Raw genomic sequence first — 13,261 nt, 5'->3', positions numbered from 1 at the left:
ATCACCAGAAGCCATCGGTGAAGAAATGGCTCCTTCCTCAGGGAATCCTCGTCCCTGGAACACATTTCCACAGTGAGGCCATTCTGTACAAAGACTGACACCTTGGTTCCTGAGTCTCTTCTCTAAGAAAGTGGTGCTTTCAGGGGTGAGGAAGAGCGTGTGAGCAAGTGACAGGGGTCTAGCAGCAGGACAGGGGTGGGGGACTGACACACAGACACACAGAGGTCTCCTGTCATCAAGGTCTCCTCACACTGGGACCACCGCAGCGCTGGAGAGAGCCGCCCACGGCCACTGAGGTAGGAGACCTCCTTGCTCAGGCTCAGAAAGGTCACGGCTTCAAGGTCATTCAGGAAGTTTAGAACTCGAGACCTGGCTTCAGTCTGACTGGGCTACCTGAGGGGTCCTGGCCTGAGGAGTCCCGGCCTCAAGAGGAAGCAAGGACCGGAGTGAGGCAAGCAGACCCTGGTGTCTCGGTGACACAATTGATTAGGAATGTGCCTCAAGGCCAAGATCAAGTATTTGAGCCTTCTCTGTTTTCCTCACCATTGGTTTTAAGCCTGGTTACCTTGTAGATACAAGATGGCTGACTTGTATCCTGGTCCGTGGATTACAAGATCTCCTTAACCACTGAGGGGCCATGCATACTTTAGGATGGCTGGGCCTGGGAAGCCTGCCCTTCTTTGCAAGTCTTGCTGTGTATGTGTTGATCATGCCCAGCTGCAGATGTGTTTTAGGGTTCCCTGACCCCATCCAAGAATGTCTGCCTCTTCTCAGACCATACCTGCCATGTTCTGCCACCTGGTGCTCCCTCAGCCACACTGACTGGAAACCGGAGTTCACATGATTCAACACCCTCCTCCCCAGTGGACACCCATCATCCATTGCTTCTGCAGCTCAAGCCAGATCCTGTCTTCCAAGCTTCCTGATCCTTCCAGAGGGAGAGTAAAATTGAATGGGTGAGGAGCTGGTGGCCGGAGAGCTGAGCTAAAGCTGCCGCCTTGCCCTGTCCACAGGAGACACTGGTCCACAGACAGCAGACAGCTCTCTGCTTCCCGCTCCAGCACACACATTTATTCATATCATAACTGAAGAACGGCAATGAGACAGGAACTGAGTGACACCCAGCGAGGCAGAGTAAGCAGCTCTGACTCCCAACAGTTGTCTAACCACCTCAGTGGCATTGCTAGGGTGGCTGCTAGGAACCGAAGGGACCTTACATGGAACAGTCTTCCCTATGGGGTGACCAGAAGAAAGACCTCCAGGAGGACCCCGGCAGCCCTTCACTAAACAGCAAGAGAGACGAGAAAACCAAGTTTCCGGGCAGGAGTTCTTTGGTCACCATGTTTGCTTGTTTGTTCTCACACAAAGCCAACCACAGCTGGCTTCTTGCCTGAACACTAGAGCAGAGGGCCATAGCTTGGAATGAACCTCAGGGACACTTCTCAGCCCCCTTATCATGTCGTTGCCACCTGTCCCAGCAGTCTTGATGGACGATGTCCACTATGGCAGAGACAGACAATGGTCTCCTGGCAACCACTGTCCCCATCTCACTTCAATAGCAGATGCACTACTTTAGCTAGTCACAGGCCACCTAGCCTGACTGCACCTCCACCAGTCCTCCTAGCTAGGGACAGCTACACAGCTATGTACGACCAATGGGAGAGTAGCAGAGTTCTGTGCCCTCCCCACAACCTGAATGGGATTCAGATGTAATGGCTGCAACTGAAATATCCGCCATAGATTACAAAAGAAATGGGAGGCAGGGTTGCAGAGCACAGAGCAACAAGGCAGACGGACGCTCCCCACACCACGGAGACTCCTTGATAGGCACTTGCTCATGCCTATGAGCAGAGGGAAGAAGAAGAAGGGAAGGAGGGAGAGGGAGGAGGGAGAGGAAGAAGAAGAGGGAGGAGGGAGAGGGAGGAGGGAGAGGAAGAAGAAGAGGGAGGAGGGAGAGGAAGAGGTGGCGTTTGTGGTGCTGGCACGGCACCAAGCTGGCACTTCAGAGGCATCACGGCCAGCCCTTCTAGAGGAGGAGGGAGAGAGACAGAGAGAAATGGGGGTGGGGCAGGGAAGCAAGCCCTAGTTGGTCTCCCTGGCCAGTAACACAGTACACACACATACTGTGTGCACCCAGGTAACATAGTACTCAATACTGTGTGCCTCACTCAGGATGAACCGGTCAAGGAGCTCACACGGTGCACAGACCATCACTGCATAAACCTGTTCCCCTGGAGGCTGGTCCCTAGGTGCAGTATTGGTTTGGCATTACAAAGAGGGTTGGTCAGTGTAACAAGGAGACAGTATCCTGACGTGTGCACACACCCCGGTCAGTGATCCCTGATTCACAGCCACAGGGTGAGTTCAGACTCCTTTTCCTTCTTGGCAGCTCAGCACCTACATCGCATTACAGTGAAGCCACTCTGTGCCTTCTGACACCTTCTCCAGCACCCTCCATCCCATAGCAGCCTGCGAGACTCCTCCAGGAATTCTCGGGGTTCTGTGGGGGCACCATTTGAAAACGTTCCAGGATAAATGCGTGGGCTTAGGTGTCAGCCCGAACCAAGTTCAAAACCCAAACATGACAATGGTTGGTGCCAAGCATCACCCTTCTCCCTGGTTACAGTGCTGCACTCTTGAAAGGCTTCCAAGGCTTCCACTGAGCAGGACAACACAAAGCTCACAGCCGGGGCCCGCAGCAGGTGTCGGGTAAGTGTGAGTTCTTATATGATTTCGTTGGACCTTTCCACGGAAATGTTTTGACAGCACAGGCTATCTCCTCAAACATTCCCCCTCCATCCTATTATCTGCATGACAAGGGTTCTTCTCTCTCAAATTGCTTATGTGCCCTCCTCCTCCCAGGCACTCCGCTCTGACAGCAGGACTGTATTTACCTTGGCTGAGCCTAAGATGTTGCTGGAAAAGAAACTCCAGCTGAGCTCTCACAATCAGCCCATCACCTGCCAGCCAGTTGGCTGGTAGGCATTCTGGGCAAGCAACCAGGGGCACCCGCAGAGCTGTCAGGAGAGATTGACTGGCCAGCCAGGCTTGTCAGGATAGCGTTTAGGCAGCTGGGGCCAACCCTGGAAGTGACGCTGAGAGAGGGTCTCCCAATCGCCCCAGTTTAGGAATGTGTTTTAGATCTCAGCTATTCAAAACATTCCTGGGGACAGCAGCAGCAAAGCCACAGAGGAGCCTGTTAGAAGTGCCGAGTTCTCCTGGGCGTGGTGTGCAAGCCTTCAATCCCACTGCTTGGGAGGCAGAAGCAGGCAGAGTTCAAGGCTAGCCTGCTCTACAAAGTGAGAGCTTCATGAAAATCAGAGCTTCAGAGGGCCAAGGTAGACAGATCTCTGTCAGTTCAAGGAAGACTAGGCCATTCCAGCCAAGTCTACACAGTGAGACTCTGTCTCAAAAACAAACAAACAAACAAACAAACAAAAAAACCACATATGGAGGGCTCATTGTGATCTTAGTATTGGGAAGCTGAGGCAGGAGAGTTGCTACCAGTTCAAGGCCAGCTTTAGCTACAGAGTGAGCTCCAGGACTGCCAGAGCTAAGGAGGGAAACTCTTAAATAAACTAGAAAAGTAAGTGGGGAAGGCAAGAGAGGGCAGCATCCTGAGTTAACCCCAGACCTACAGAATCAGAGCCCGCATGTGTACAAAACCCTCAAGATTTTTTTAAAGGCAGATTGGGGTTGGAGAGATGGCTCGGTGGTTAAGAGCACTGACTGCTCTTCCAGAGGTCCTGAGTTCAATTCCCAGCAACCAGGTGGTGGCTCACAACCATCTGTAATGGGATCTGATACCCTCTTCCGGTGTGTCTGAAGACAGCTACAGTGTACCCACATACATGAAATAGATAGGTCCTTTAAAAAGGTTTGCCAACACGTCTTTCATCCTCAGGGAGATAGTGGCTAAGAACTGGCCTTCCTGTCTGGACTCTGCCACTCATTAGATGCATGACCTTAGGCAGGTGGCATCCTCTGTCCACTCTGGATCAAGAGAAAATAAAACATCTGAAACACCTGTCCTGGGCTGGCCAGATGGCTCAGTGGGTAAAGGCACTGAGCCCGAGATGGTCATTCTGTCCCCTGAACCCACATAGTAAAGGAGAAATCCAATTCCTGAAAGCACATTTGTGACCCTTGCACATTTGTGATGGCATGTGACACACACACAGACACACTAACACAGACACATACACACACACACACACACACACACACACACACACACACACACACACAGAGTAACTAAAAGAAAGAAACGCTTGCCCATGAGGTGGCTGTGACGGAGACCTGCACTCAGGAAGGTTCATTTAACATTGTCTTCTGTTTTCCTCTCAGCTCAGCTGTGCTCAAGGTAAGAAACTCTGGTCCAAAATATACCACTGACAGGACCTTTCAGAATGGTGTGGTCCTTAGGAGAGATTCATGAAGTTCTTGAATGACTAGCGTGGTTATCACAAGAGCAACCTGTTAGAAGGTGAACCTGCCCTGTGTTTTCTCTCTTCTGCAAACAACTTCTGAGTTAAAAAAATTTTATAATATACATACACATACATACACATAAACACTACATATACATAAATATACATACACATACATACACATAAACACTACATATACATAAATATACATACACATATATACACATACACACATACATATACATATACATACACATATATACACACTACATATACATACACATACATACACATATATACACACTACATATACATACACATACACGCTACATATACATACATATACATACACATATATACACATACACAGATACATATACATACACATACATACACATACACACTACATATACATACACATACACACATACATATACATACATACACATGCATACTAAATATACATACATATATATATATACACATATATACACATATACAAATACAATATATGGCTGGGTGGTGGTGGTGCACACACCTTTAACCCCAAGACTCTGGAGGCAGAGACAGGTGGATGTCTGTGAGTTTGAGGCCAGCCTGGTCTCCAGAGTTCCAGGACAGCCAGGGCTACACAGAGAAACTCTGTCTCTAAACAAATAAGCAAAAACCCATCTGTCTCTTCAGTGTAAATGCCACGGCAGGCGTGACAAGGTCAGGGGAAACTTGTGGGAGTCGGATCATTTCGCTATGTGGATCGAACTCGGGTCATCAGTTTAGCCAGAAAGTCTTAGTTAGGCTTTCTGTTGCCGTGTAAAATACCACAGCCAAAAGCAAGGGAAGGAGGACAGGGTTTGCTTTGTCTTACACTTGCAGGTAACAGCGCAGCAAGAGGGAAGTCAGGGCAGGAACTTGGAGGCAGGAGCTGCAGCAGAGGCCAGGCAGGAGTGCTGCTAAATGTGGCTTAGGCCAGAGCTAATACGGACAGGGTCGCTGGAGACACGGGCAGCCCCTCGCACAGGGCGCTGGTGAGTGAGCAGGGCACTGGAGCAGAGCTTAGAGGCTCCTGAGTCCACCTGGGATTGGGTCTTCTCTCTAACACCATTGGAGACCTAGAGGTGGGGAGCCCCGCCTTCCTTTGCTCTCTCAGAGGAGTATCTACCAGGGACAGGCAGGGATCACAAGTGACAGACAGACTAAAGTGTCAGAGGGAGGCAAGCAATACAAATGCCTCTACGGACTGCAGTGTGGGCGCCAAGAGACAAGAGGCAAAATGAGAGGGTTCCTCAGGCTCCTCACGGCCCTGCCAGGAAACAGCCACATCTAGAGCTTTCCCTGAACAGGAAGTACCGGCTTCCTCCATGTTGCCAGGGATCAGGTCTCTTAACTGTCCCCTCTACAGTCCCCCGGCCCCTCCCAGCTCTAGAGAGGCACCTGAAAAGGACTCAAAAGAGCCACAAGACAGCCTGCGCGATCCCAGAGCCCTGGCTCTGGTCCCTAGCCGTCATGGGTTTCCATTAGCAGCTGCTTTCCCCGCCTCCATGTTTGGCAGAGGCTCCCTGCTCCTGACTCACCCCAGCCCACAGCGGGGAGGAGCCTTTCCCTCAGGGGCTGTGCTTGAGTCAGGGACCCACGGTAGCCTTAAGCCCCTGGATTTATTTGTTTCCAGGCAAATGTCACTCCATCCCACTAAGGCTGGGAGGCTCTTTCCTGGTGTGGCGTCTGAAGTCCCTTCCAGACAGACTTCATCTTAAGCCTTCATCCTCCAATCTCACCTCTCGAGTGGAGCTCGGGACAACGCTACAGAGGACCCTTCCCCCAGCCGGCCTTGTTCTATAGTGTGGCCTCTTTTTTAAGTTAACTCACTGTTTACTTGTTTGTTTGTTTGTTTGTTTGTTTAGAGACAGGGTTTCTCTGTGTAGCCCTGGAACTCTGTAGACCAGGCTGGCCTCAAACTCAGAGATCTACCTGCCTCTGCCTCTCCAATACTGGATTAAAGGTGTGGCCACCAAACCCAGCTACAGTTTAGCCTCTTGCTGTGTGGCTGTCAAGGGAGTCAGGAGGCCTCCAGATGGTGCTCAAGTATTGCCACAATGGTACCTCAAAGGCCTGGCATTCCAGCTGTTATTTCAGGAAACTGGGGACAAGATGTACAACTTATTACATAGTCCAAACTGGCTCTGAACTGGTAGTAATCTTCCTGCCACCTGCTGCTTCCTCCCAACAGGCATGCAGATTTTTTTTAAAGATTTATTTATTTATTATATATAATTATGCTATAGCTGTCTTTAGACACACCAGAAGAGGGCATCAGATCTCATTACAGATGGTTGTGAGCCACTATGTGGTTGCTGGGATTTGAACTCAGGACCTCTGGGAGAGCAATCGGGGCTCTTAACCACTGAGCAATCTCTCCAGCCCCAGATTTTTTATTTCAAATTATTTTTTTACTTATGCATACAGGTGTTGCCTGTACATATGTCTATGCACCACATGTGTACCTGGTGCCTAAGGAGTCCAGATGAATGTGTCAGATCCCTTGAACTGGAGTTACAGACGGTTGTGAGCTGCCATGTGGGTACTTACAATAGTACCCAGGTCCTCTGGAAGAGCAGCCAGTGCTCTTAACCACTGAGCCATCTCTCCAGCACCATGTAGGGTACTGTAAAGAAACAAACCCCTAGGTTTCAATGCTTCAGAACTAATCTGTCCAGAACAAAGTCCAAGAATGTGTATTTGTTTTTAAGCCTTGGTGTTAGTGAGTCCCCAGGGCTCACCAAACGCAGCTGGTCCTTCTAGACACCCACAGACAATTGCTTCCAGAAGCTTGTGTCTCTGTGGTTACTTCTTGTGACGTCCTCTTCCTGCAGGCTGGGACATGGCCCTTCCAACCATCGTGTCTGGAGCCTGAGCAGGTATCAGTTAGTTAATCCAGAGTTCAAGAAAGCAATGAGGCATGGGGTGAGGAGACAGGAGTTCCTTCCTTAGGAACTCATGGGCTGGCTCTCCATGCCACCATTCTTCCACACCTACCCTGCTCCTCAGTTCTGACTGTTCCAGAAAGCAAGACGGAATGGGAAGTGAGTGGGCTGTGTCCTTTGAGAGTTCACCTCAGGGCTGGGATGAGGGCCTGCTGAGGAAGCCATTAACGTCAGGTACAATGGTAAGGGAACCGAAAAGTTCAGGCATTGAGAAGAACATCTCTTTTGTTGTTGTTGTTGTTGTTGTTTTTGTTTGTTTGTTTTTTCTTTTTTTCGGAGCTGGGGACCGAACCCAGGGCCTTGCGCTTGCTAGGCAAGAGCTCTACCACTGAGCTAAATCCCCAACCCCGAGAAGAACATCTTAATTCAGCATTTTAAAAGCCAATATTAGAAAGCCAGATAGTGATGGCACACCCATTTAATCCCAGGACTTAGGAGGCAGAGGCAAGTGGATCTCTTGAGTTCAAAGCCAGCCTGGTCTACAGAGTGAACCCTAGGGATACACAGAGACAGAGAAACCCTGTCTTTGAAAACCAAAACCAAAACAACGACAATCAACATCAGTGCCAACACTGATGCCACCTGAATGAATGAAATCTCAAAATGTGAACTGACAGAGAGGACGGAAACAAAACACATAACCAAACCCTCAAAGCTTATGAAATCCTCTTAGTGAGAAAGGACCTTCCATCCATGACATGGGAACAAGGAGGAGGATTTTCAAACCTGGCCAGGTGTATAACAGGGTCCTGAGACCTTAGCATGACTGACTCCATGATGGAGATATCATTCAGGCCTTAAACTCAGCACACAGATAGCACCACCTGCCGAAATGTAAACGTAGACCTAACCCATTGAAGTCCATAGTTTTGGGAAAATCTCTAACGTACCAGCTCTGCCATTTGGTTTCTGTAGCTCTGCTTCTGGCCAACTGTTCTTGTTAACTAAAGTATGTCAACCCAAGGTATGGTTTTTGTTCTTAAAAGTTCTTCCTGAGAAAGGCTCGGGGCTGCACTGGGATCCCAAACACCCAGTGTAGACGCCAGCTACCCAATAAAGACTTTCTATTGGCTTAACCCCATATCTGATCAGTCTTCTCTCGTGGATACCCCACAACAGTGCGGTTGCTCCAGTTGGAGGCGAGCCAGGCCTACAGAGCAAATTCCAGGCTGGCTTGGGCAGCCAACTATGATTTCAGCATGCTGGGGTGATAGTGAGCACTCTTTAACACACAGACACACAGACACAGACACAGACACAGACACACACACACACACACACACACACACACACAGGGTGACATTAAATTTCATTTTTCTCTTTTGCAACAGAACTTGCTATGTAGGCCACGTACTAGTAGTCCAGGCATGAGCCACTATACTCTATGTTGCACCAAATTTCTTTGGGGGTGGGAATCAGGGATGTATGTATGTGCTGAGGTGTGGGGCTCATTAGGTAGCCCAGGCTGGCCTTGAATTCTTGGCCATGTTCCTGCTCAGTCTCCCGAGTCCTGAGATTATAGATGTGAGGCTCCTCACTCTGTGGTAAGAGCAGAGGCCTCCACGGTGACATTAGAAGATGGTGAGATGCCTTCAAGCTTTGAAAGGAAAATTATTTTTAAGTTATAAGTCCACATTTGGTGAAGCCATCAATCAAAAGGGAGAGCAGAACAAAGGAATTTTCAGATGTGCATGTTCTCAGGAGAGTCTTTCCTGAGAGGTGACCACTGTCAGGAACTGCCACAGAACCAACCACGAAAGGGAAAGATGCAGGGGAAAGGGACCAGGGCTCCAACACTCGAGAGATAAAGGAGGAGGGAGTGCAAGCTGCCAACTGTGGAGCGGGGGAGCAGTCCACCAAGTTGGGGCACATTTTTATTTTTCTTTGATATTGGGCATCGAAGACAGGGTCTTATGTAGCCCAGGCTGGCCTTGGACTTACTACGTGGTCAAGGATAGCCTTGAACTTCTGGTCCTCCTACTTGTCTCTGTAAAGGGCTGGGATTTCAGGTGTGCACCACCACACCCAGTTTATGCAGTTCTGGGGATCAAACCCAGGCTTAATGAATGCCAAGTTCCCATGATGACAAGCTCCCTTGATGACAAGTTTGGCCACACTGAAAATTACACTTGACAGTAAAGGACGGCGTAAAAGAAGGCGTTCCTGGGATTAGCACAGAGAACTGAGCAGGCAGGACCAGGGAGAAGGCAAGGATCCCAGAAAAAAAAAAAAAATACAAGAAACAGGGATGGAGAGACAGTGGTTAAGGGCATTTCCCAAAAGGCCTGATGATCTGAGTTTGATCCCTGGGACTCATGGTGGAAGGACAGAACTGACTTCTCCTCTGACCTACACACACACAAACACATACAGACACACACTCTCTCTCTCTCTCTCTCTCTCTCTCTCTCTCTCTCTCTCTCTCATACACACACACACACACACTTCAGCACATGTATCCCCATGCGAACACAGAAGTGAATAAATTAAAAAAATAATAATAATATAAGCAACAAGGCAGTACCCTGCTTGGATCACCTGATGGTGCTATAAGGAAAGGCACATGAGTTGAGAAAGATGGAGAAGAAAGTTCTGGGGAGAACGTCAGAGACGAGTCCTCTGTCATGACAAGAAGCCGATAATGTCTGAAGCCCACTCAGTGCTGGGTCTCGTGGCCCACACCTTCAGGCTCAGCACTTAGGAGGCAGACCAGTCAGACAGATATCAAGACAGCCTGGTCTACATAGCAAGTTCAAGGCCAGCCAAAGCTATATAGTGATAAGCCTGCCTCAAAACCAACTGAACCGGCAAAGCTCGCTTAAAGGAGCTAAAGGGACAGAATAATCGGGAAACAACAAACCAGAGGTACCCTGCTGTGGGAAAGGCTGAGGAGGGTTGGGAGGGCAGCCTGGGACTTCTGTGTTTAGTCTTCTATGCTTCCAGAACTATAGGACTATGCTATTCTAGAACATGGGCCGATACGGCCCATGCTGACCCTGGGCTCCGGGGCTCTGACCATCCTCTCGCCTCGGTTTTATGCTCGGCTGGGACCGCAGGCACACGCACTCCAACCGTCACTCATGGCTGCAGAGGCCCTTCAGCTTTCAGAGTTACTCCTCCCACAGACAGCTTCTGGTCCCCAGGCCTGGAAATTCTACCTCAGTGACAGCTGGACCGGTTTCTCCTCCACTCCAAGCACCTCAGGATGCCTCTTACTGCAGCCCTGTCCTTAACCTTGAGGGCCTCACAGTCTAACGAGGCAGAAATGTGGAGGAGTGGCCCTTAGGCTGGCAGCTTCGGTGTAAACCGTACCACCTTGCGCTCCTTCTCCAAGTCCTGGTGGAGTTCAGAGCCTGCACTGCGTCTCCCGGAACAGATTACTTCACCTCTCCGGGTCCTGGCAGAGGCCAGCAGCCTCCGAAACTCTGAGATGCTTTGATCCTGTGATCCAGCCTGGAGCTGGCTTGCTTGCCTCCTCTTCTCTGGGATCCTAGCCATTCCTATCCGAGACCTAGGCAGGCTCCAGCTCCCCTCTCCCTCCATGCGGGTTCTGCACTCACCACCACCCTAGTCCTGTTGTCCGGAAGTGTGTCGATGGCCAGGGAGTCTCCACCCAGGTCCTGGCTCAGCTGGGTCTTGCCTGGCTTTAACACCTGCTCAGGGCTCTCTCGGACCCTCCGATTCCAGCCTTGCCTGGTCCTCTTGGCAGTCCATGCAGAGCCTTGCCTTTCATGGTGACCTGGAAGAAGGAACAGAGCTCTTGAGTGGGGAGTGAGGAAGGATGGGAGAAGGCGTCCAGACCTGTCCTGCAGAGCCCTCACCACTCCTTGGTTCTGGGGATACTCAGTGACCAGGACAGCAGGCTCGCAACACAGATTGAGAGCCATAAATCTCCTACCATGCCCAGAAACATGCACATGCAATACTAAAGCCACTCAGCCGTCCATAGTGGACAAGGTATGTCTGGTAAACCAGAATCAGACTCGCGGTTAAAGGTGCTGGGGTTGGGACTCAGAGCTTCCCATGTGCCAGGCTCTGCCACTGACCAGCATGCCCAACGACGTTCTTCTACTTCTATCTCTATACTCCACACATCTCATATTAGAACCATACAATAGATCTCTTGCTGTCGTTGGCTTATTTCACTTAGCACGGTGTCTTCAAGGTTCAGACGCGTTCTTTCTAAAGATTGAACGGCATTCCCTGCTATACCACATTTTGCTTCTCCGTCCATCTGACAATAGACACAGGTTGTTCCCATGAGCTGGTTGCCGTGAATGATTCTAAGAGGAACAGAGGGTTCGAGCATCTCTTTGGGGACCTATTTTAAATTCTTCGGGTTATATGGCCAGAAATGGCTCATAAGGTAATTCAGTTTCCTTCCATACTGTTTTTCATGTAAAGTCGCTAGACTAGTTCATTTTTGTAGGTTTTAAATGATTTCGTCTAATGTATTTGGCAGTTTTGCCAGCGTATAGTGTCCGTGGAGCCCAAAGAAGACGTCGGATCTCCTGAACCGTAGTTACAGATGGTTGTGAGCAGCCACGCGGGCGCTGAGAATCAGACCGGGTCCTCTGGAATCCCAGCTAATGCTTTCAACCACTGAGCCATCTTGCCAGCCCCAAAGGACAGTTTTTATTCTCAGTGGTGCTTGAGGTTTCCTATTTCCTTTTTTTTTTTTTTTGGTTCTTTTTTTCGGAGCTGGGGACTGAACCCAGGGCCTTGCGCTTCCTAGGCAAGCGCTCTACCACTGAGCTAAATCCCCAACCCCTAGGTTTCCTATTTCCTAATAGACTCATCTAATTATGTTCTTTCCCAGGGTCTTGGGAAAGCCATTTTAATCGATGGACAGGAAGTGCTACGTGCTTGCGGTGTTTGACTCGAATTTCTTTAATGATTCGTGGGGGTGAGCATCGTTTAATGTGCCATTGGCTGTGCACTTGATTTGGAAAAAACAGTTTAAGTCTCTGGCCCATTCTAAACTTGGTGGCTTGCTGGCCTGGATTGTTGTTCTGGAAGCTACTTAGCAGCATCTTTCTCTCTACCTAGTAGACCCAGCTGCACCCCACTCTCCCTCCCTCCCCCACCGACTCTGACAGCTGAAAATCCCTCTTTTATGGAAACTTCTTGGAAGCAAATCATTCCCCCTTGCAGACTTGATTTGGTTTGTTAGTTTTGAAACAGGATCTCAATACTTAGCCCTGGCTGACTTGGAACTTGCTATGTAAATGAGGCCGGCCTTAAATCGAAGAGATCTGCCTGTATCTGCCCCTAGGGTGCTAGGGTTCCTTGTCCTGATGAGGGGCATCACTATTTTCAAGCTTTGACCTTCAGGTCCCTTGTGTTAACAAGGGACTCAGAAACCAGCTGGGATGGCAGAGAGGTTTTCATTTCACATGCCATCTCCCATTAATTAGTGGCAGCCAGAAGCACTCTTAGACAGGAATCCCAAAGCCTCATCTGTGTTTAGCAGCAGAGAGTGTCATGATCGATTAGTAATGTCTGTCACAAGCACAGGATTGGCAAGTGGCTGCACAGAGGTAGGTCTTCCAAGCATCCAGCTCTCTAGGGGCTGATAAACTAATTGTGAACGATCTAGAAACGTTCTTCTCCATTTCAGAGAGGTAGGTTCCCAAAGCTGTGTCCAAATTTCTGTCCCCAAGGCAGTGGCATTCTGTCACTCCTGCCCTGGATACATGAAAGGCGCAGACCACCCTGCCTGTGACCTTCATCAGTTTTGGTTCCTAGGTCGGACACCCCTCTCCTCTCCACCTCTGACTCCATCCACCTTGCTCACCAAAGCTCTTCGAGTGGTCCTCACTGTCCAAGACCCCCTCCCTGAGGCCACTCTGC

At 49.6% G+C, this 13,261-nt stretch overlaps 1 protein-coding gene across 1 annotated transcript in view; it reads right to left on the bottom strand.

Annotated features, from left to right (window-relative positions):
* Positions 1-13,261, bottom strand: part of Plxdc1 (plexin domain containing 1) — a 58,060-nt gene that overhangs the window by 39,144 nt on the left and 5,655 nt on the right. Inside the window, exon 2 of the mRNA XM_032913113.1 lies at positions 10,970-11,147. Within this exon, the coding sequence (XP_032769004.1) occupies positions 10,970-11,147 (178 nt within the window). The remainder of the gene's footprint in view (positions 1-10,969; positions 11,148-13,261) is intronic.

The sequence above is a fragment of the Rattus rattus genome, chromosome 9, assembly GCF_011064425.1.
Source record: "Rattus rattus isolate New Zealand chromosome 9, Rrattus_CSIRO_v1, whole genome shotgun sequence".
Classification (NCBI taxonomy): domain Eukaryota; kingdom Metazoa; phylum Chordata; class Mammalia; order Rodentia; family Muridae; genus Rattus; species Rattus rattus.
Note: the sequence above shows the minus strand (reverse complement) of the source record. Positions and strands in the feature narration are given on the sequence as shown.